This window comes from Onthophagus taurus, chromosome 6 (assembly GCF_036711975.1).
Source record: "Onthophagus taurus isolate NC chromosome 6, IU_Otau_3.0, whole genome shotgun sequence".
NCBI lineage: Eukaryota > Metazoa > Arthropoda > Insecta > Coleoptera > Scarabaeidae > Onthophagus > Onthophagus taurus.
Window position 1 is genome coordinate 19,389,742 of NC_091971.1, and position 22,997 is coordinate 19,412,738.

The window sequence follows — 22,997 nt, forward strand, 5'->3', positions numbered from 1 at the left end:
AGATTTATTCATAAACATCCTCCATAATTATTAATTTATATGTCGCATAAATAATTAAAGTATAATATGAAATATTTATATAACTTTTAGATACAACAAGCAGGGTGTAAATTTCAGGCGCGAAAATATATATTTATGTATATTATTATATACATATTTTCGCGCCTGAAATTTACACCTTGCTTGTTGCACCTAAAAGTTAACTAAGCAATGGCGAGAGAACACATCGTTGCCTTACTTCTCGTTTTATCTGTACATCCTCTGTGATTGTGCAGAATCATATCAAACGCTTTATTAATCCAGGAAGCACACTTATACAGGTTGTATATGTCTGTTATTTACTTTCTAAGGCTTCACAAAGAGTACTTTTATATCACTATTGTCCAAAGTAAACTTTCAGTTATTTCAAGAAAATCCTGCAAAACTGATTGTTGCTATCTGGCAGTAGTTTTAGCTCTTTTAGCGAAGTTGCTTGATCATTATTCGAACCATCACGTTAGGCGGTGGGTATAAGCTTGAGTTATATGGCTAATCTAATATCTCATTATAATCAAAAGTTGCTATTTATTTATGCTAGAATGTAGGTGTTTAGGGACGAAAGACTAAATCATTGAATTTAATGATTTATTGTTATTTTGTGTGTGTGGGTGCTCCTAAACATCTAATTAACGGTTCATCTTGATAACTTTTTGAACCTTTGCTGTCACATGTATCGTGGTAAAAGTTATTGAGTTCTCCTCTAGCTTCAACCTTGCCCTATTTGCACCAGCTGTCTCCACCTGTTAGTCAATTTTGATGTTGAGATTTTGTATCTGTTGAACATTTGTGGTAAAAACTTGTCCAAATTTCTTCCATCGAATTTCCTATGTCCTGTATAAACTAATTTGTAAATAATTACAAGATTCATGTCTCTGTTTCTATTCCTTTAATTGTTTTTCTTAGTCATCATGAGGTTGTGTGTTCTACTATATTACTATTCAATACAGCAAGGTTAAACATACTGCAAAAATACACTAGTCAGAAAAAGTTAACGTACACAGCATTACTTTATTGAACAAGTGAAAAAAAATATGTATAAATTTATAATAAATATTTATACTTTATTTACGGGTTGGAATTCAGAGATTCAGAAAAATGTTTTAGAAAAAGTTAACGTACACTGTACATAAAAGTTCATCTGATGACAATAAAACTTATTTAATAGCTTGTAGGATGACAACCTCTGCTAAGCCCTTTGGCATAGATTTTACGAGCATTCATATTTCTTCTAATGTTATTTTGCTACATCTTTCAGCATTGTTTTTGCAGATATGTCATGCTGCCGAATCTTACGTTCCAATAAATCACACAGGTGCCGAATGGGATTGGGATCTGGTGATTGTGGAGGTGTATGCAATTCTTTGTGGTCATTATACAATAGAGTGAGTTTAACTATTTCTGCAGTGTGTTTAGGATCGTTATCTGATTGGAACAAGAATTCATACACTAAGCCTAATTTTGTAACACTCTGGTTCAAATTAGATTTAAGTATATCTAAATACCTGTACTTGTTCATAATTGTTTCAATAAAGTCAATATGACCTACATTGTTACTGGCCCACACCATTACACTTCCACCACAGTGTGTTACTGTTGGAGCGAGATTCTTTCTGTCGAGAGCACTTCCTTGCTTCCGCCATACCAGCTAGTCCCTAGATTCCAAATATACAGAATTCGCTTTCGTCTGAGAAAATTATTTTTTTCCCAGAAATCTAGCGACTTATTTACTTGTTTATTGGCGAAAGCAATTTGTTTCTGTCTGTTTATTAATGATACAAATGGCTTCTTGCGTGCAACTGGGCTAAGATAGCCAGTTTTCTTCAGAAGTTTGCACACAGTATCATTGCAAATTGTTTTCTGAAATCTGTTCTAGACGTCCTTTGCTATTTTGGAAGCCATAAGTTATAGATTTTGCTGCACTTCTTTAATAATATGGCGTCTTTCCTGAACGCTGCTTCGAACCGTCGAACCGGTCGATTTATAATTTTGAATAACTTCTTGGACTGTAGAATGAGTCCTACCTACTACTTCAACAATTCCGCGGAAGGATTTTCCATCATTCCATAATTTTACCATGATATCCTTTTCACCGGATATTAGCTTGTTGGTTTTCTTGTTGGAGCCATTTCACCAAACTTCTAAACAGTATATGTACTAGCAAAGAAGTAGTCCAAATATATGCTACAACTGTTTTTTACTCATTTTGTTCGAAGCGTAATAGGGGAAATCCCGTACTTTATGCTGTATGTTAACTTTTTCTGCAGTGGCGATCGAACAAATTTAGAATATTTTTCGATAAATCCAGTGCTGTCACAGTAAATATGTTACAATCACATTTAAAGGATTATTTAATTTTGTACCTCGATAATTACATTAAAAAAAATCAAGTTTCTTACGATTTTTAGTATTCAGAGACATATTTTATTGTACGTTAATTTTTTCTGATTAGTGTAATATAAATTTAATAAACTGTCAAATAAATGTCAACTTTTTTAATATAAACAAATATTTCTTTATTGCTATCAACTATTACAAAAAGTACACAATAATTTATAATTAACACCCATTTTATTTATCTAACTTTATTTTACATATATAAAAAAATATTTCTTCTGTATTAGTGCAAGCATTAACAAAAAAAAACACATAAAAATTCGAGTTATTTTCAAAAAAAATTACAATTTTGTTTTCATTTTTATCTAAAGCAATTACAGCAACAATTAGCTATCGCCTTGTTTATTTGGTACGAAATTAATCGAAGCAGAATTGATGCAAAACCTCTTCTTAGTTGGTGCTGGACCATCATCGAAAACATGTCCCAGATGAGCGTTGCATTTCGAGCAGATCACCTCCGTTCTGATTCGACCTGGTTGGGAGATGAGGAGTAGTAGGTTACCTCCAACTACATTATCAGGGGGGGGCACGGTTCAGGTTTATTTAATGGAAGGATACCCAAGGAAATGATGAGGGGTAACCCAAATAAACAGCACCACAGAAAGAAGACCCCAAAAATGTTTTTTTATGTATGTGTGATTTCATAACCAAAGCACGCGATGTCCAAATGGATTTAGGAATGGAATCGGAAAAAAGGATTGAAGAGAAAACAGTTCACATTAGCGTCCCAAAGACACTTATATTTTTTTCTTGGTTATTTTATTAAAAAAAAATAAATATGAAAACGAAAACAAACATTTAACACACCACACGAAAATTGAATGTTAATTTAGATTTTGAGAAATTAATTTTTGATTTAGTGTTAGAAATATCCTTAAAATTATCAAACTTAATTACGAACAAACAAAATCAAGCTATATTCAATTTTATTGTGTATTTGAATCAAATAATTTAATAATTTTAAGGTTCAAAATAGATTTCGGATGTATAAATACTATTAAAAATTAATTGAATTTCAAAATGACATATTAACCATTCAGTACACGCGCGCAATTAGGCAATTATTCTTCAGAGTTGATCTTCAACGTTGATGAGACATGTCTTTATTGGAAGAAGTTACCAGTACGAACTTTCATTTCTGGTGGAGAGCGATCTGCTCCAGGTTTTAAACTTGCGAAAGATAGAATTACTCTTTTGCTAGGAGCGAATGTTTTAGAACCTTTGAAACTTAACCCGATGTTAGTGTACCATTCACAGACACCACGTGTTTTAAAGGGTCTCAATAAAGATATGTTACGGGTTTACTGGAAATGCAACAAGAAAGATTAGGTCACACAAGCTATTTTCACAGATTGGTATACAAATTATTTTTGCCCTACTGTGCTTCGCTTTTATGAAAAAATAAATTAACACCTTCTCTTGGACAATGCTATGGGACATCCTCAAAACACCATTGGCTGTCAAAGTTGTTTACATGCATCCAAATACAACATCACTTTTCTAGCCAATGAATCAGGAGGTTATTGCAACCTTTAAGGCATACTATCTCTGCAATACTTTCTTGAATACACTTCAAATGGTGAGAGTTTTGGACACCTCAGAAAAAACAGTCAAAGACTATTAGCGGTTTCGATATTTTAAAATGCATTAATAATGTAAAGTCGACTTGGGATGAAGTTTCGGCAAAATGTTTAAGTGGAGTTTGGCGTAAACTTCTGCCAGCATTAATGCACGATTTTGAAGAAGTACCACAACAGGAGAATATATTTGAAGACATTACCAGGCTTGCAGGTGATTTGGGATTGGAAGATGTTACTGCTCAAGATGTCACGGAACGTTTAGAAGTCCAAGATCAACCACTCTCAAATGAAGATCTAAAAAAATTTACAAAGAATTGAATCGTGAAATTTTGAGAAAACTTTTTTCTTTAACCTCACTTTTGGTAAACGTCAAATATTAATGGGTGATTTTTAAATATTTTTATAAACGAACTTATTTATCCATTTTTCCAATAATTATAATAAAAGTGGTAATAATTGCGTAAATAATATGTGTTTTGTACTTTAATTAAATGAAATTCGAATAATAAATTTTAAATTTAATAACTTGTAACTAGCGCCATCTATGGTTCTACGAGTAACCTCACTTTTGGTAAATGTCAAGTCTCAATGGGTGATTTTTAAATATTGTTATAAACGAAACTATTCATCCCGGAATCTTAAAATTTCGTATAATACAAACTCAAACGTTCGTTGGTAAGCTCATAAAATTTCGTTTCTTAATTCTAACCCTTTTTTGAGAAAATCTGTTTTCTTTAACCTCACTTTGGTAAACGTCAAATATCAATGGGTGATTTTTAATTATTTCTATATACGAACTTATTTATTCATTAATACATTAATTATAACAAAAGTAGTAATAATTGTGTAAATAATATCTGTTTCGTACTTTAATGAAATGAAATTCGAATAATAAATTTTAAATTTAATAACTTGTAACTAGCGCCATCTATTGTTCTACGAGTAACCTCACTTTTGGTAAATGTCAAGAATCAATGGGTGATTTTTAAATATTGTTATAAACGAAACTATTCATCCCGGAATCTTTAAATTTCGTATAATAAAAACTCAAACGTTCGTTGGTAAGCTCAAAAAGTTTCGTTTCTTAATTCTAACCCATTTTTGAGAAAATCTGTTTTCTTTAACCTCACTTTGGTAAACGTCAAATATCAATAGGTGATATTTTTAAATATTTCTATAAACGAACTTATTTATCCATTAATACATTAATTATAACAAAAGTAGTAATAATTGTGTAAATAATATCTACTTTGTCCTCTAATGAAATGAAATTCGCATAATAAATTTTAATTTAATAACTTCTAACTAACGCCATCTATTGTTCTACGACTAACCTCATTTTTTGTAAATGTCAAATATCAATGGGTGATTTTTAAATATTATTATAAAGGTAAATATTCATCCCGGAATCTTAAAATTTCGTATAATACAAACTCAAACATTTGTTGGTAAGCTCAAAAAGTTTCGTTTCTTAATTCTAACCCATTTTTGAAAAAAACCTGTTTTCTTTAACCTCACTTTGGTAAACGTCAAATATCAGTGGGTGATTTTTAATTATTTCTATATACGAACTTATTTATAAATTAATACATTAATTATAATAAAAGTAGTAATAATTGTGTAAATAATATCTGTTTCGTACTTTAATGAAATGAAATTCGAATAATAAATTTTAAATTTAATAACTTGTAACTAGCGCCATCTATTGTTCTACGAGTAACCTCACTTTTGGTAAATGTCAAGTATCAATCGGTAATTTTTAAATATTGTTATAAACGAAACTATTCATCCCGGAATCTTTAAATTTCGTATAATAAAAACTCAAACGTTCGTTGGTAAGCTCAAAAAGTTTCGTTTCTTAATTCTAACCCATTTTTGAGAAAATCTGTTTTCTTTAACCTCACTTTGGTAAACGTCAAATATCAATGGGTGATTTTTAATTATTTCTATATACGAACTTATTTATAAATTAATACATTCATTATAATAAAAGTAGTAATAATTGTGTAAATAATATCTGTTTCGTACTTTAATGAAATGAAATTCGAATAATAAATTTTAAATTTAAATAACTTGTAACTAGCGCCATCTATTGTTCTCGAGTAACCTCACTTTTGGTAAATGTCAAATGTCAATGGGTGATTTTTAAATATTATTATAAACGAAACTATTCATCCCGGAATCTTAAAATTTCGTATAATAAAATCTCAAACGTTCCTTGGTAAGCTCAAAAAGTTTCGTTTCTTAATTCTAACCCATTTTTGAGAAAATCTGTTTTCTTTAACCTCACTTTGGTAAACGTCAAATATCAAAGGTGATTTTTAATTATTTCTATATACGAACTTATTTATAAATTAATACATTCATTATAATAAAAGTAGTAATAATTGTGTAAATAATATCTGTTTCGTACTTTAATGAAATGAAATTCGAATAATAAATTTTAAATTTAATAACTTGTAACTAGCGCCATCTATTGTTCTAGGAGTAACCTCACTTTTGGTAAATGTCAAGTGTCAATGGGTGATTTTTAAATATTGTTATAAAAAAAACTATTCATCCCGGAATCTTAAAATTTCGTATAATACAAACTCAAACGTTCGTTGGTAAGCTCAAAAAGTTTCGTTTCTTAATTATATCCCATTTTTGAGAAAATCTGTTTTCTTTAACCTCACTTTGGTAAACGTCAAATATCAACGGGTGATTTTTAATTATTTCTATAAACGAACTTAATTATCCATTACTACATTAAATATAAAAAAAAGTAGTAATAATTGTGTGAATAATGTCTATTTCGTACTCTAATGAAATGAAATTCGCATAATAAATTTAAAATTTAAAAACTTGTAACTAACGCCATCTTTTGCCGGGCGATCGTTTCTGTTGACAATTAATGTGAAATTAGGCGCGTGTACTAAAGGTTAATAAAAAATGTCATTTTAAATATGAAAATGATTTAATCTCTGATTTAATCTATAAAAAAAAGCGAAATCATAATAAATAATGAGGAAAGTAAATCTTTTTTAAGAAATGATAAATGTTGTTATTGTAACCCAACTTGTAAACATTTTTTTTGTTTAATGTTTAGATAATTTAATGAACCTTAACCTCAAAAAATTAGATAAATCCTATCATTCTGGGTTAGAATAATTTATAAAGCAAAACAAAACAGTTTAAATCTTGATTAAACTAATATAAATAAAATTGTTAACATTTATTTATTAAAGATAAAAGATGACCTTCATTTAAAGGTCAATTGAATTATTGTCAATGATATGATGCAATGGAAGGAAAAAATAACTCAATGGCAAATGGTTATCAGCGAAGCGTAAAATTGATAGAAATGAGTAATCACAAAAAAAATATCCCAAACAAAAAGCAAAGACAAACATAAAAAAATATATCAAAACTCAAAATGAATTTAAAACATAAAATAAGAATTTTGTGCATATTTATTACAGAAGAAGGTTAATGTACATAAAAAAGTAGGATTTGAGTTTGGCTTCAGGAACTAAAAGGAGTTATTGTGTTGAGTTTACTAATATTCTAAGTTAAAACGCTAATTGAGAGTTAAATACAACAAATAGGAATTTAAAAAATCAAGTATTGAAATTAAACTAATAAATTTCTGATAAAAAAAAAAAGAAACCACAACAGAAAAATAAAACGATCTTACCTCCACTTGTATCTGGCAACAATTTAACTTTTCCCTGATCCAAAACATCATTAAAAGCAGGCCAACCACATCCACTATCATATTTAGTATCAGAACTAAATAATGGTTGTTCGCAGCAAATACAAACATAGGTTCCTGTTTCAAAAGTCTTATCGTAACAACCTAAATTATTAAAATAAAAAAAGAATAAGCATATAAATAAATAAATATACAAATAAATAAGTATTAAATAAAATTTTTAACCTGAAAATGGTCTTTCTGTTCCTTTTTCTTGAGTTACATGATATTGAAGGGGCGTAAGACGTTTTCGGAGATCCTCCTTGTCAACCATCTTCACTGCTCAGTGAAATGTGGCGAAGAAAAAATAAAGAATACAGTTATAAAAATAAAAAAGAGGAGAGGTCGAAGCCGTGGTTCCTAACGAATGTCCAAATTTGGAGTGAGTTCACTACTTACCGGTTGTTAAAGAGACGCCTCGAATTCCAACTGATTTAAAAATATTGATGGTCGCGCAACTTTTCCACAAGGAAGGTTTTAACAGTTGCCTTAACATAGCATTTTATTTTTTTACCGCAAAATATATCATTAGATAAACTAAATCGTATTGTTTCGTTGACTTTTCAATTACGTAATTGAAGAAATAACCTCAACTTGTAAACTGTCAAAATGACAGGAAAAATACAGGACCGTAACGAATTTGAAATTTTAAAATTAATAAATTTAAATTCGTCAAATTAAAATAAAATCGAATAATTTTATAACTAATTTATTAATTTTATTTTATTTTTATAGGTTATATAGGTTTATTAATTGATTTTTTTTATTTTTGATATTTTATTTCGATTTCGGCTTAAACACGATCCGTAATAAATATTTTTTAGTATTTGTCAAATCAAATTTGTGTCATTGTAATTAAGAAAAACGGAAATCGATCTTTTTAAATCGAAATGAACCTCACTCGGTTCGAATTAAAAATCTTATTCTAAAAAGGAATAAACCGTCTAGGATTTAAGAGGAATGTCAAAAAAACCGGTACGAAGACGTGCCGGAAATCGATTTGGAACCAACGACGAATCTCATTGTTTTAAAGACATTAAATATTGCCACGAAAATGTTAATTATTACACCAAAGGAACAACAGCGTACCAACATTACCACAGTTACAGATTAAGTAACGGCTACCATCATCATCATCATCATCACCATTCTGATAATAACAATAATAATAATACGAATTATCGAAACATCCAGGATATAGAATCATCGTCCTCGTTCTCTAGTAGAACCATTTCGAAACCGATCTCGTTTACCAATTACCACGTTCACCGACATCATAAGAAGAATCATCATGTTGGTGGCATCGGCGGCAGCTGTAGTCATCATAACTTTGATAGACTCAAAGTTGTTCATCCGAAGGGATTGGTTTTCGTTTGGCCGAAGCGAAGAAGGTTTTATTACGAGAAGGAACTTTCGTGTCTATTGTGGATGGTTTCTAATGGTTTGTATTGGATGCATGTAATTAATCTGTTCCCAAACGGTGCAGGTAATTAGATATATTCAATTTTATATTAAAAAATGTTTAAAATGATCTTGCCAAATGTATGGTTAAGGATCTTTATGAAATAATCTATATAACTACTTCAAATATCCATTCTTTGATCAAATTATTTGTCAAAAGGTCATGCTTTAAATGAAAAATATAGTAATAGACCGGATATATAAGTTTTATAATTGGAACAATTATACCTTGTCATAATTTTTTTTTGTCTAAAAGAAATGTTCGTGTTGTGAACTTTCTCATATAGTACTATATGTTTCAAGTGTATGTTACTGCAAAATTAAAGCATGAGTTTATGCATGAACATAACTTAGACAATTGAAAAACTTAGACAATCATCTGGTAATGGGGGATTGTATCGTTTTTATAGTGATAATTGTAGACCATGTGTTAATCTTTTCGCAGTATAACTTGGTTCAACATTTTTAATGTTCGCCTTATAAGAAATTCTATTGTTGGGCAATTATTTTTCTTTTTTCTGTTATCAAGTTCGACTCCTATCTTATTACGTCCTCTTTTTTCTAATTTGTTTAATTGTGCTGTGTTACAATCAAAAATTGATTTAACAATTCGTAAATCTGTCATTTGTCGAATGTGTTTGTTGACTGGTGAAGTGTCAGAGTTTATTTACTGGACTGTTCACAATGACAGTAGAATTTAACAGGACTGTAGAAAACACACGTTTGCGTGTGTTTTTAGAGGTTATATGATAGACATTTGATTTACTTTTGAAGTTAATATGAATACGTCTACGATACACGATATAATCTCTAAACAGCAAACGCATAGAACACAATAACAGCTGACTGGGCGTGGCAAATGATGTGTCGTAGTATGCGGGCACGTTGACACAACAATAGATGTAGTAGTCCTGTTAGATTCTACTGTCCTTGGACTATTCACACTTAAAGCAAACAATGTCTGGACATACTTTGCTCAGGGTATGAGCTCTACTTTAAAGATCTTATAAGCATTTATAATAAATTCTGCAATGACAAACAAATGTTGTTTGAATGAAACAATATTTCTATCGTTTTATGCCAAATCTAAGCAAAAACTGAAATCTTAGAAGCATCTGGTTACTACTAATACATCTCCCAGCTTTGTAAACAAGCAATAATGTAATATAGTTCTGTTTGAATTCAAAGTACACGGTGCAGTTTCAACGTTCATAAAGTCAAGCGAAAGTTTATACATACAACTTTAAAATTTAAAATGTCATTATTGACAGTTTCTATAGATGTCAAACCAGTTTATCGTAATATTCAAATTTCAAAGCTATTGAAACTTATTACTTATAAAAAGTCTGATAGACAGATTCTGTCTATCAGACTTTTTATTAATTAATGGATGTTTAATATACAGACATTGAAAGATTGATAGTCATTTTATGATATCACTTACAGGATATACCTCTGGCACCGGTGAATAAGCAAATAATTCATCAAATCGCTCAAAATATACTTGAGATCATTTCCTTGCATATAACAATATCCTAAATATATATCACGTACACTCAGCGGCATAAAAAACGCATCACCTAGTATGATGACCATTTTCAAACTGAAATCACTTTTGAACGTATTGTGTATTTTAATGGTTTTGCACCGACAAAAGAAATTAATTTTAAACACAAGGAGCTTGCAGTATCGTCTGTTCTGATCACTTCTGTTTTTTGTTCAACTTCCTATTATTGTTAACACCAAAGTTACAAGCTCTAAAGGATAACGCAGCTTCTTCGGCAGCACGAGACGAGACGAGTTAGATCCGCTATATAAACGCTACAGGATCTCTAAAAGAAGAGTGGGGCCAGATTCCGTAAAATGAAATTCAAAACCTGATTCTAAGTATGCCGCGAAGGATGAGGGATACCCTTCAAGCGATTGGAGGAAATTGATTTACTTGTCACAGTTTAATTAAATTTCATCGACATACATTATTCACTTGCTTTAATTTCTGATGGCACTGCAGAACAAGCTGCGTTATCTTTTGGAGCTTGTAACTTTGGTATTAACAACAATAGAAACTTGATCAAAAAATAGAAGTGATCAGAACAGATGGGACTACAAACTTCTTATGTTTGAAATTAATTTACACTGCAAGCTTCAAAGTGTAGCAAGAAAACACACTTACACAGAGGTAGACCTTTCAAATAAAAAAAAACTTATTCAAATTGAGCAATACGTTCAAACGTTGTTGTAGTTTCAAACTGGTCATCATTTTAGGTGATACGTCTTTTATGCCGCTAAATGTATTTTAGTTATAAAAATAAATAGATATAGTATTCGGAAAACGTTAAATAGATGAGATTCCATCTCAAGTGGTCGTCGGCTACTGTACCATCAATGTGCGATGTAAGCCCATAAACAGTACAGAGATATAAAAAAATAAATACCATCCACATAACATTCATATGTGTCATCAACTCACAGAAGAGTGGAAGTTTGTGAAAAAAAGACAAACATAATCGAGCAATATCTGATATCTTTGCAACATATTGTTTTAGTGATGAGCGCTCTCTTTTTAGATAATAAATTACATTGTCAAAACGTGAGATAGTAGTATGAGTGTCACAAACCCACAATAGTATCATGGGACATTATGATAGCCAATATCAACGAATTGACTTATGACAAGAATTCCAGAATAAAATAGATCCAATTCAGATGAAATGAATGTTGTTGGTCGATCTCCAGACTAGATATTTAAAATCTAAAGTATATGTAAAAAAGTTTGGGACCATTGAGGAACTGAAGAATCTTCATGCAGAACATCGATTCTGACGACACCTTTTCTGATTGTAGTTACATTCCATATTGACAATTTAAATAACTACATGGAAATCTACTCCTTAAGTATGGTTTTATTGCAAGCCTGACTATTATCCACACGTAATACCTAATATGATTAAAAGAAAGGAAAGTAAGGAAAACTTAGCAAATCACCTGAAACCCCAGAGATAAAACTAAATTAAATGGGGCGTCACAACAACGAAAGAAGCATTACAGATGGAAAATAACGAAAACATTGAAACAGCGACAAATCCACGAATATGGCTAAAAGGAAAAATGACGGCACTTAGACAAGAAACCAACTTGTAAAAGTAATTGTCTTTGCTGAACATTTATAAAATGTATTACTCGAAATACTAGAAAAGCAGTTATTCAGAAATTATTACTACAGCTTCCTATCAAATGGACCTTGCAACCAAAAGTGTGAGTATGTCCGAAATCAACCACACTATTGATGGCCTGAGACCAAAAAAGTTGCCAGGATATGATCTGAGTACCAACACAATTGTGAGGAAAATTCCAGATGAAGAAACCAATGATGAAATTCCTTTACATTTTCAATGTTGTGGTAATAGTTGGCTATTTTTCCATACAATGGGAAACGAATGTAATGCCATATTAGCCTTTTGATTATTGTTCTGGGCTTATACCTAAAAAATAGATTCTTTTTAGTATGACAGAATGATGAATAATCCTTACTCTTAATTGAAATTTGAGTCCCACAAAGATCTTGGGCCTACCTTGTACCAACTATACACCTATTACTAATTCAACGGACATTGATCAATTGGTTCAATTGGACCTAAATTGGCTACCCAACATTTTCAGTACCACTCTTTTAGGAGAGGGGTAAATGTCTCATCAATAAATCTCAACAACATTCCACTACCAATGGAAAGTCATGTACTTAGGAATACATTTGCATAGTCATCTCACTTGCAGTAAGCATATATGGATGATAGTATTACAGCTGGGAATGCTATACAGGATGTTTTGAACAAACAAATTTGAACAAAAATTCTTGCCTAAGTTATAAAAATAAACATAGAATCTATAAGGTTATACTGATAATGAGACTAATCTGGAAATATGAAATATACAACATTATGGGAAAAATACAACTGGGCGTAATCACGCATTATTTATTCACTTTCATTTTATTTTCATAAATCATGGAATACTGCTTATTGTTGTGTTTGTGTTAACAGATTAATACATATTATTAGACTATTGCATACCAAGCTTCTTCAAGCATTTTCAAGTTCAAGTGAGCCAGACGTGGTAAGTTATGTAGAATATAAAAAAACTGGTTTTAAATGAGTCACAGTGTAGATTTAAAAATTTTGTTGATCATAAATTATCTATCAGTATTTAAGTGTCTGCAATGACGGCTATAGAAGTCCACGTTTTTAATGTCAATTTGCTATGTGTTGTTAATGTTAATTATTTTAATGACTTGTTAGTATTTATGCACTTCGCAGAAAAAGTACAAAATTTTCAAAGTATTGCACGATTAAAAAGATCTTTTATTTGATTGCATTTACCACTCACACATAATAAGTTTACAAAAAGAAATATTAGTTGGGTAATACTGCACTTTTGTGAATCTGGCTAATTATGTATTTTGTCCTATCCAAACCTACAAAGTTTTAATACAGTATTACAAGGAAGAAACAATTGTGCATCTCAGTACTATTCATTCTAGGAGTCCTAAAATTCAGGGAAACCACTATGTTTGCATAGTTTTATTTCACATTTCGATTAGGTGTGATTTTGAAATGTTTTCTGCAGTGGTAAAAAGAATATTTCTGTTAAAAATGAATTTAATAAATATAAATCAATGTCGTAGATATTCATTTTAGCAAATATTCCCATCAGAAAAACAACAGTCTTTTGCTTTAGATAAAGATAAACCCAATTGATCTTTAAGTCAATTCTAACCTCAACATATCTATCCAGTTGTTCAGTAATTCTAAATGCACTCGCGTTGTTTCGGCGAGTGTATTGTTCTGATTGTCGAGGTGCTCGTTTAATAGATGGTTTTTACGCCGTAGCAGATTATTTTGGGACTTGGGTTCTTTAAACTCCGTATAAAAAGATCTTTAATCACCTCAGTGATATTAAACAAGAGTGATACGTTTTTAATTAACTCATCAATCGAGTTTTTTTTTTTCATATAAGTGAATATCTTGATTCTTTGTTCTCTTCTATCATTCATATTTACACTGATATGAACATTAATTTTATCTGTCGCCATACAAATATAGCAAGTAAACAAATTAGGTGTTACCTCGTAATTGGCGTTCTAGGTAATTATCTCGAAGTTGATGAAAACGTGTTGATGTCAAACAACCAAATATTTGCGTACTATGCGTTGACTATGCAGCTTTGAAAAAAAATTATTTGTTTGAATTACAATTATATACAATCATGCGCATAAAATTTTTGTTTAAGATTTTTAATCTATTAAATTAAGATTCTTTCTAAACTGTACTCAAATCTAATCAACGAAATATGATCACCTCCCGCGAATAAATGACAAAGCTGGTCGATAAAGATAAAGCTGAACGAAAATAAGGACAAATTGACCCAGGGGTCAATTCAGAAATACTGTTTTGGAAGCTGCAAGGCTAGCATGTGTTAGTTATAAAAGGAATAGTAACAAGAAGCAAAGGGTGTGATTGTCTGAAGAAATAAAACGATATGTTAGAAAACATAAATATGCTTACAAAAATGAAATTATTTAAACAACAAATCTATGGAGAGTTACAGAATATAAAGCAGAACCAAAGAAATTAAAGGAAATGGTGATTAAAGAAAAGAGACGGACTTGAAGAAACAGTAAAGAAAATCATAATTTTAGAATAGTGAAATCATACAAAAATGACGTAAAAATAGACTGCAGGAAAACAATAAAAAATAAAAGTAAGGAAATATTGAGGGACGATGAGAAAATAATGGATAGCTGGAAGAGACATATCGAGGAACTATTGAATGTAACAAAGCATGGAAATATAAGTGCAACATAGCTAAGGGAACGGCCAGATGAACAGATAACAATGGAGGAATTGGATCAAGTAATAATAAAAGAGTTCAAAAACGGAAAAGCACTCGGATAAGACCAGATAACTACAGAAATGATGAAGTATATGGGGTACCGGGACAAGGAAGTGTTTCTGCACGTATTAAATAAAGTATGGCAAGAGGAAGCAACACTAAAAAACTGGCAAACGGCGTTAGTACTACTAATACATAAGGAAGGAGACAAAAAAGAGTGCGGCAACTACAGAGGAATAACACTTCTGAGCACTTTAAACTAGATAAAGCTCAAACTGGGTTTAAAAAAGGCAGAGCATACACGACAACATGTTTATAATACAAGAAATAACGGAAAGATTATTTTGAAAACTCGTTTTGACATATATTGACAATTTTATTATGAAAAACATTCCATGGATCGTAAATTAGGTTGAAAACATTACGAATCATACTATTTATGGAACGCTGTATGTACGATCCATACAGATGTATGGAAGCAATGTTAATGCTGTGGTTATAGAAATTTAAGATCGAGAGAATTCAAGTCCAAGGATGGTCTTCAGGATTAACCCCAACTTTTTTTATAGCATACATGGAAGTAGTTAGGAAGTATGTATCTATATTTCAGTTTGAATAGGTACCTAAACTATCCATCAAGAACAAAGAAATATCGAGTAAGAAGAAAATGAACGCCTACAAAGCGATATTTAGATCAACATTGATTTTTGATTGCGAAACTTGGATACTTACAGATGAAAAAAAAGTAAATTGTAGGTAGTAGAGTCAAAGTACCCGAATAGAGTGAAAGGTGTAACAAAAATCGATAAGATTAAAAACAGCGATATAAGAAGGGATTTGAATGTTAAACCGTGTCTCTGTTGAGAAGAGACAATTAAGTTGCTGAGGTCACTTTAAGAGGACGACAAGGAGAGGAAGACTACAATAGACATGGGACAAAGCAGTATTTGACATCATTGTCAAGAAAGAAAAAACTATGTAAAAAGCAAGATATCTGGCAAAGAATACAAAAGCATGCTCTAAATTCGTACACGAAATGGAAACGACAGATAGCTCATTAAGTTTATTGAAGTTAAATGGTGTACTTAAAGAAAGAAATAAATTAGATTAAAATTCTTGGAATATTCTTTCAGAAAAATGCTCGGACATCTAGTATTGTATATGTTGTTTAAAAGTGAGATACGACCTCCATATGTTTTGTAGCATTTATGGATTTTACGTAAAATTCTGAGTGTTTTTCATGTTGATATTCAGCTGTTTTCGAGAAATAGCTGTTAAACAAATACTACTGCCGTTTTATTTCAGATCAAAGATATCATGGTTTTATCTTAACGTTGTATTTAATAAGGAACAATAATTATCTACTACTTAACTAAATGCTGAAACTTAAACCCTTCTTGTGTCTGGCAGAATCCCATACTATCAATAAATTCATGATGGACCCTAATGATTATTTCTTGACTAATGTTAGCGTATTATCTTCTAACGCTTGTTGTTGAGTCGTCAAGCGATTTAGGTTTAGTTTTGTATACAACATTTTTGGAGATGACCCCATAAGAAATAATGTGAAAATTCAATTAATCCATCTATTGGGAAATGCTACATCATCGAAATATTGCCAAGATGTCGTGAATCGTTCAATGTCACAAACATTATTTTTTTTAAGATACTGGATGTGTTATTCTCTCATCCATCTGAGATTGATTTTTGCCCAATGCCGACAGCTTTGTCTATTAACTTGCACAGTTAATGTTGATTCATCTGAGAACAAAATGTTTTCAACATAACATATATTATATCCATTAAGGTTTGACAAAATTGCATTCGTCGGTCTGGATCATCTTCATTTAATTCATGTACCAGTTGTATTTTATAAGGATACCACTTTTCTAATCGTAACTTTATGTAAGGGAATCATAGATACGGCTATCTTGACGAATGCTAATATGTGGATTTTCTTCTACAGCTAGTAAAATATTTAGTTTTCTCTCTTCGTTGATTCCTTGACTAATTTTTTACAGAACCAGTATCTCGAGACTTCTTCTCAATTTTGCTGACTACTGACTGTTATTAAATAAAATACACACCTCCCGTTGAGTTCACACTCTATGACCATACCCAATCATCATAACAATTTCAATTCTTGGGTTGCATAAACGAATACATTCAAAATTTTAAACGGAACGTGTCCAATTTTATTACGTATTATAAAGCTATAAAAAATATATTTACAACGACATATCACATACCACAGTTATCCAATCAATTAAAAACATAAATTGGTATTTAAGTAGTAAATGCACGAAATAGTAGGCGGTGAAACAAATGAAACTACAACATGACCAAAATAACATGTATTGTATTATTTGGCCACAGGCCCTACAAATAGGATTCTTCCACATCTTATAGAATCTTGTAGATAAGTAACATAAAGTTGTTGTTAGCGAAAATATCTAGAATTAAACTGGCAATCTAGCTGGCCAGTTAATGGGCCAACATTTGCAATCCATTTGTTTTTAATCCTTTTGGAACTACATTGCGACGTATTTGTGTGGGGTACATCATCAAATAATCTTCAGATTCTGCCTGAAAAAAGTTGTTATATTGTTCTGCATTAAGCGATCCTTGAAAAAAATAAAGTCCTACTATAAAATCACCTAAAACGCCAAGTTATTATTCAATATCAATATTATATTACTCGATCAGCCTACTATTTTAAATAAAGCTCTGTTGTGAGTAAATGTGTATTTGCTATTAACTATCAGTTTGTGTTTTTTATTGATTAGATAACTGTGGCATGTAATATAACGACGTAAATCAAATTTTTATAGTTTCATAATACAACGGTTTTCTTTAATATGGTAGATAATAAGATATTATGCGTGGAGTAACATTCCTTTTATAACATTTATTTGTAACAGATATCTGTTATGTCAACTAAAATCAAACACGCTGTATTTCAAACATGTTTGAAAAAATAGGCTTTGGCAGCAACTTAGCGTTCCGCTCCACGGTACACCATTTTAAACATTTTCAAACGCAATTTTACTTATTGTATAGCACACGTACAATTTGCTACCTGACGAGTTTAAATGTCGTAGTCCGTTTTCTTTTAAGAACAGGGTTAGGGTTATTTGTGTGGTTTATTTATTCTTTTCAAAAATAAATTTTGGAATCTTTTATTTCTTTTTTCGTTTATTTTCTGTTAACATTTCTATTACATGTGTTTTTAGAGTGCCATTAAATCTGACGTAATCCTGTTTTATTGGTTTTAAAGTAGGTTGTTTGCTTTTTCCTTCTACAAATTTTAGTATTATTATAAATACCCATATGACAACAGCAACAAAATTTTATCCTTGTATTTTCACCTTCTTTACAAGCCGATATCTTCCAAATCTACAGAGATAGCGAAATAGTAAATACACCACTAGAAAGCCAGATCTTTTCTTCATCTAAAACCAAATATTAAGATGTTAACAGCATAAGAAAAAATAAAGGACGTCGCCGTGTACCAAAAATATCTCAAAATGATCAAACTTCAAACCCGTGTGCAGCCGTTATGGAGCTGAACATAAAAAAAGGTTTATCAATTTGAAAAGAACATACTTTGAGCTATCTAAATCCGATTTTGTCTGGTCAACATCTATCGGCCAAAAAACGGACCTAATAAACAACCCTATACCTATACATAGAATCGGTAGATTGATCTTTTCAGTACATCTTATAGGAAATTTTCTGCTCTTTCTATCGGTGTAGAACAAAAAGCGAATACGAGATTTTCCATTTCTTTTGGAAAAAACTTTAAAAACTATATCGGCGCGTTTTTGGTTGTGTTAACATGTCAAATCCAACACCTTTCCTGCAACCAACCTCGTCGCATTGATTCGAAATCGTTCTTCATGTATGTAAAGTCTCTTATAAGAAGACCATTCAGCTAGGCGCTAGAATCTTCCATAGCTAACGATTTCGTGTTGATATGTCAAAATACAGCGCCTCGCCCCAAGCGACTTTATCGATTTAAGACGAAATTGTGCCTTATTTATCTTGATAAAGATAGAGAGTCTCTTATAAGAAGACCTCAAACCGCCGAGATCGCTTGCGGGCGAGCCAAGTCTAGAAACTATAGAGATACGAAAAAAGTAGGTGCCATGTCCCGGTTTCTTTTTCCGAGACTAATCCAATCCCGCAAAGACCAAACCTCTACTTCTTTTTGCATTTTACTTCCCAGATAAGAATACTGCTAATCACTGAAATTGTCTTCTTCAATATTTTGCTTTACTGAAGATAAAAAAACATTAAAAAGTATCAAACATATAGAAAATTTTCCGCTCTATCTACTGCATATACTTTATGCATTATGATATATAATGACAGTTATGATGCTGTAATCATTTACATAAGGCAATTATACGCTGTTTTCGCTGTTTTGGGGGTAAAAAGGTTGTGCAATCATACCACCGACTAAATTGATATATCACTGCATAGAGCATAAAATTTCCTATAAATTCTACATGATCTTGGCGTTTTGTCCGTATCATATAAGAAAGTTATGACACCGTAAACATTTACATACGGTAATTATACGTGAATTTTACAGTTTTTGGGGGGAAAATGCTTGTGCAACCATGCGATCTATTAAAGTTGTATATCAACGCATAGAGCGGAAAATTTTCTATAGATTCAATATGGTCTCGGAATTTTGTCAGTATCATAGAAGAAAGTTATGACGCCATAATCATTATCAATCGGTAATTATACGTGGTTTTTGTAGTTTTTGGGGGGAGAATGCTTGTGCAACCATGCGATCTACTAAAGTTATATACCAAAGTATAGAGCGCAAAATTTCCTACAGATTCTATATGGTCTTGGAGTTTTGTCGGTATCATATAAGGAAGTTATGGCGCCATAAACATTTTCAATTGGTAATTATACGTGGTTTTTGCAGTTTTTGAGGCGAAAATGCTTGTGCAACCATGCCATCTACCGAGGTTATGTACCAATCTATAGAGCAGAAAATTTTCTATTGGTTGTATATGGCCTCGAAGTGTTATGTGTTTCATATAAGAAAGTTATAACCCCATAAATATTTACATATGATACTTATACGTGGTTATTGCAGTTTATGGAGGGAAAATGCTTGTGCAATCATGCAATGTATTAAAGTTATATACCACTGTATAGACCGGAAATATTGCTATAGATTCTATATGGTCTCAAAGGTTTGTCTCTATCATATAAGAAAGTTATGACGTCGTAAACATTTACATGCGACAATTATACATACGTGGTTTGTGGAGTTTTTGGGGGGAAATGCTTGTGCAACCATGCGATCTAGTAAAGTTCTGTACCAACTCATAGAGCGGAAAATTTCCTATGGATTCTATATGGTCTGAGAGTTTTATCCGTATCATATAAGAAAGTTATGACACCATAAACATTTACATACGGTAATTATAACGCGAATTTTACCGTTTTTGGGGGAAAAATGCTTGTGCAACCATGCGATCTACTAAAATTATATACCAAAGCATAGAGCGCAAAATTTCCCACAAATTCTATATGGTCTCGGAGTTTTGTCCGTATCATATATGGAAGTTATGGCGTCATAAACATTTTCAATCGGTAATTATACGTGGTTTTTACAGTTTTTGAGACGAAAATGCTTGTGCAACCATGCTATCTACCGAGGTTATATACCAATCTATAGAGCGGAAAATTTTCTATAGATTTTATATCGTGTCGGCGTTTCGGCCATATCATATAAGATCGTTGTGACGCCGTAAACATTTACATGCGCTAATTATACACGATTATTGCAGATTTTTTGGGCAAAATGCTTGTGCAATTATGCCATCTACTAAAGTGATATACCAACGCATAGAGCGGAAAATTTCTTACCTATTTTATATAGCCTCGGAGTTTTGTCCACATCAAGGACAAATCAGTAAGGTGTTTTTTCAAAAATGGTTTTAAAATGTTCTATTAAAATTTTTTGAAAGAGCAGAAAATTTCCTATATGACTGATACTGCTTTAGTTTTTTGTTCCAACCAAATATATGAGTTGTATTGAGAACGTTCAATCTATCGATTCTAGGTGTACTGTTGTTTATTAGACATGTTTTTTTGCCGACGCCGATAGATATTGACCTAGCAAAACTCGGATTTAGATAGCTCAAAGTGTGTTCTTTACAAATTGATAAAGCTTTTTTTTAAATTCGGTTCGGTGTACACGGCCACGTTCTTTATTTATTTCCGCTGTTGATATCGTATAGGACAAAACCTGGTTTTAAATTAACAAAAGATCAGGCTTTCTAGTAGTGTATTTAATATTCCACTATCTCTAAAGACAACGAAGATATCGGTTCGAGTATTATAAATTAATTCATTAACAAAGCGGATATTTATTTCACCATTTATACACTCTAACCAACTAATTAACAATTCCATCCACATATAATGACCACTTCAATATTTTTTTAACGCACTATCAGAACTATTTAAACACTTTATTCTTGATAACTATCAACATGCAGTCGTAAGCTGCAATTTAACACAATTGAAGTTTACCAAGTAAATTTCCGGGTAACAAAAATAACGAGTGATGTAATTCTGGTTATAATTTTTTTAAATGTTATATCACCAATTTTAATTTTAAACTGGGGCGTTTAAACTTAATTTAAAATTTTCTGCCAATAAATTAGAATGGTGTTTCTACATTCTCTATGCAGATTTCACTCTGGTTAATTTTAATACATTATTTTTTTTTTCTTTAAACATTTTAGTATTCATAAAAGTGATGGCGGCTTTACGATCGTATACGATTTACTATTTTAAAACGCGAAACGCGCCTCTTCGTGTTTATACCTGAGGCGAAAACTTATTTCGCTCACGTATAAGACTTAAGTTTTAACTGGTTTGTATTCCAATCAGGACGATCACTTTCCGTTTCGTATAATTATTATGAATTTATAAATAACAATACCACAAATATAATATTAATAAACAAAAAAATTTCTTTATACGGAAGAAGAATTTTAAAATGAAAGTTAGTACTAAAAATAACTCGATTTGAATTGCTCTAGGTTTTTTGGAGAGAAATAAATAGTGACTCGATGATCTAATTTCTGAGTTCGTTTCATCTATAAATATACAATGAAATAATTTTTTTTGCCTTCTCTGTGTCCATCTTTTGGGCGATCGTCCTTGTGGTCTTTTTCCTTTCGGCCATCCATACATACATATTCTGGCCAATCTCTTCTCATCCATTCTTTCCCCATACTTCCTCCACATTTTCTTTCTTACTTTTCTCCATTTTAGTACATCCTGTATATTACATTTTTCTCTGATAGAGGTGTTGGTCTGCCTATCTCGCAGTGTCACATTCAACATAGATCTCAAGACTATCATCTCCATCGCCCTCATCCTCTGTTTAGTCTTCTTTGTTTCTGCTGCATGGCTTTGTATTTAACATAGATGTGCTTCCTGACATAAATCTCAATAGCTTGTAATTTCTATATCTAGATTAACTTAATTGCTTTGTAAAATATCTAATTTGTTGTAGCGTTACCTTTAGAAGAACCCCCTTGGAATTACACTCCACCACTACCTATTCCTCAAACCAGAGAGTACATCATCGAACCTGATTGGGATTCGACTTACACTACTTAAATTACTAAAAATCCGTTTTTCTTTCTGTTTTAATAAATAGATAAAAACTCAATAGATTGTTGTTTCATTTCATTCAACTTATTTACATTAATAACCATATCGTACCTACTCCTTTTTAATCGGAAACGTTTACGATGTGTTTATAGCGTTGTCTTATCGAGAACGTTTTAATGAGAACAGTACCGGATTTATTATAAAAAAAAGTAAAAGTTAAATTTTGTATTTGGCGGTTT

The 22,997-nt window shown here is 31.3% G+C and overlaps 2 protein-coding genes across 3 annotated transcripts; one reads left to right on the forward strand and one right to left on the reverse strand.

Moving 5' to 3' along the window:
• Positions 1-2,588: 2,588 nt before the first annotated feature.
• LOC111415464 (methionine sulfoxide reductase SelR) lies at positions 2,589-8,344 on the reverse strand. Of its 2 annotated transcripts, none has more exons than XM_023047161.2 (4): positions 8,146-8,344; positions 7,933-8,025; positions 7,690-7,851; positions 2,589-2,905 (listed from the first exon to the last, which is right to left on the reverse strand). In XM_023047161.2, the coding sequence occupies exons 1-4, from the start codon at positions 8,240-8,242 to the stop codon at positions 2,760-2,762; spliced, it is 498 nt and encodes a 165-aa protein (XP_022902929.1). In that variant the 5' UTR covers positions 8,243-8,344; the 3' UTR covers positions 2,589-2,759. The 2 variants fall into 2 exon arrangements, with proteins under 2 accessions (XP_022902929.1, XP_022902928.1); XM_023047160.2 differs by having other exon boundaries at positions 2,589-2,941.
• A 237-nt stretch (positions 8,345-8,581) lies between these two features.
• Positions 8,582-22,816, forward strand: LOC111415450 (uncharacterized). The gene is made up of 2 exons (XM_023047147.2): positions 8,582-9,232; positions 22,658-22,816. Exons 1-2 carry the CDS (start codon positions 8,707-8,709, stop codon positions 22,762-22,764), a joined length of 633 nt encoding a protein of 210 aa, XP_022902915.2. The 5' UTR covers positions 8,582-8,706; the 3' UTR covers positions 22,765-22,816.
• The last annotated feature ends 181 nt before the right edge of the window (positions 22,817-22,997 follow it).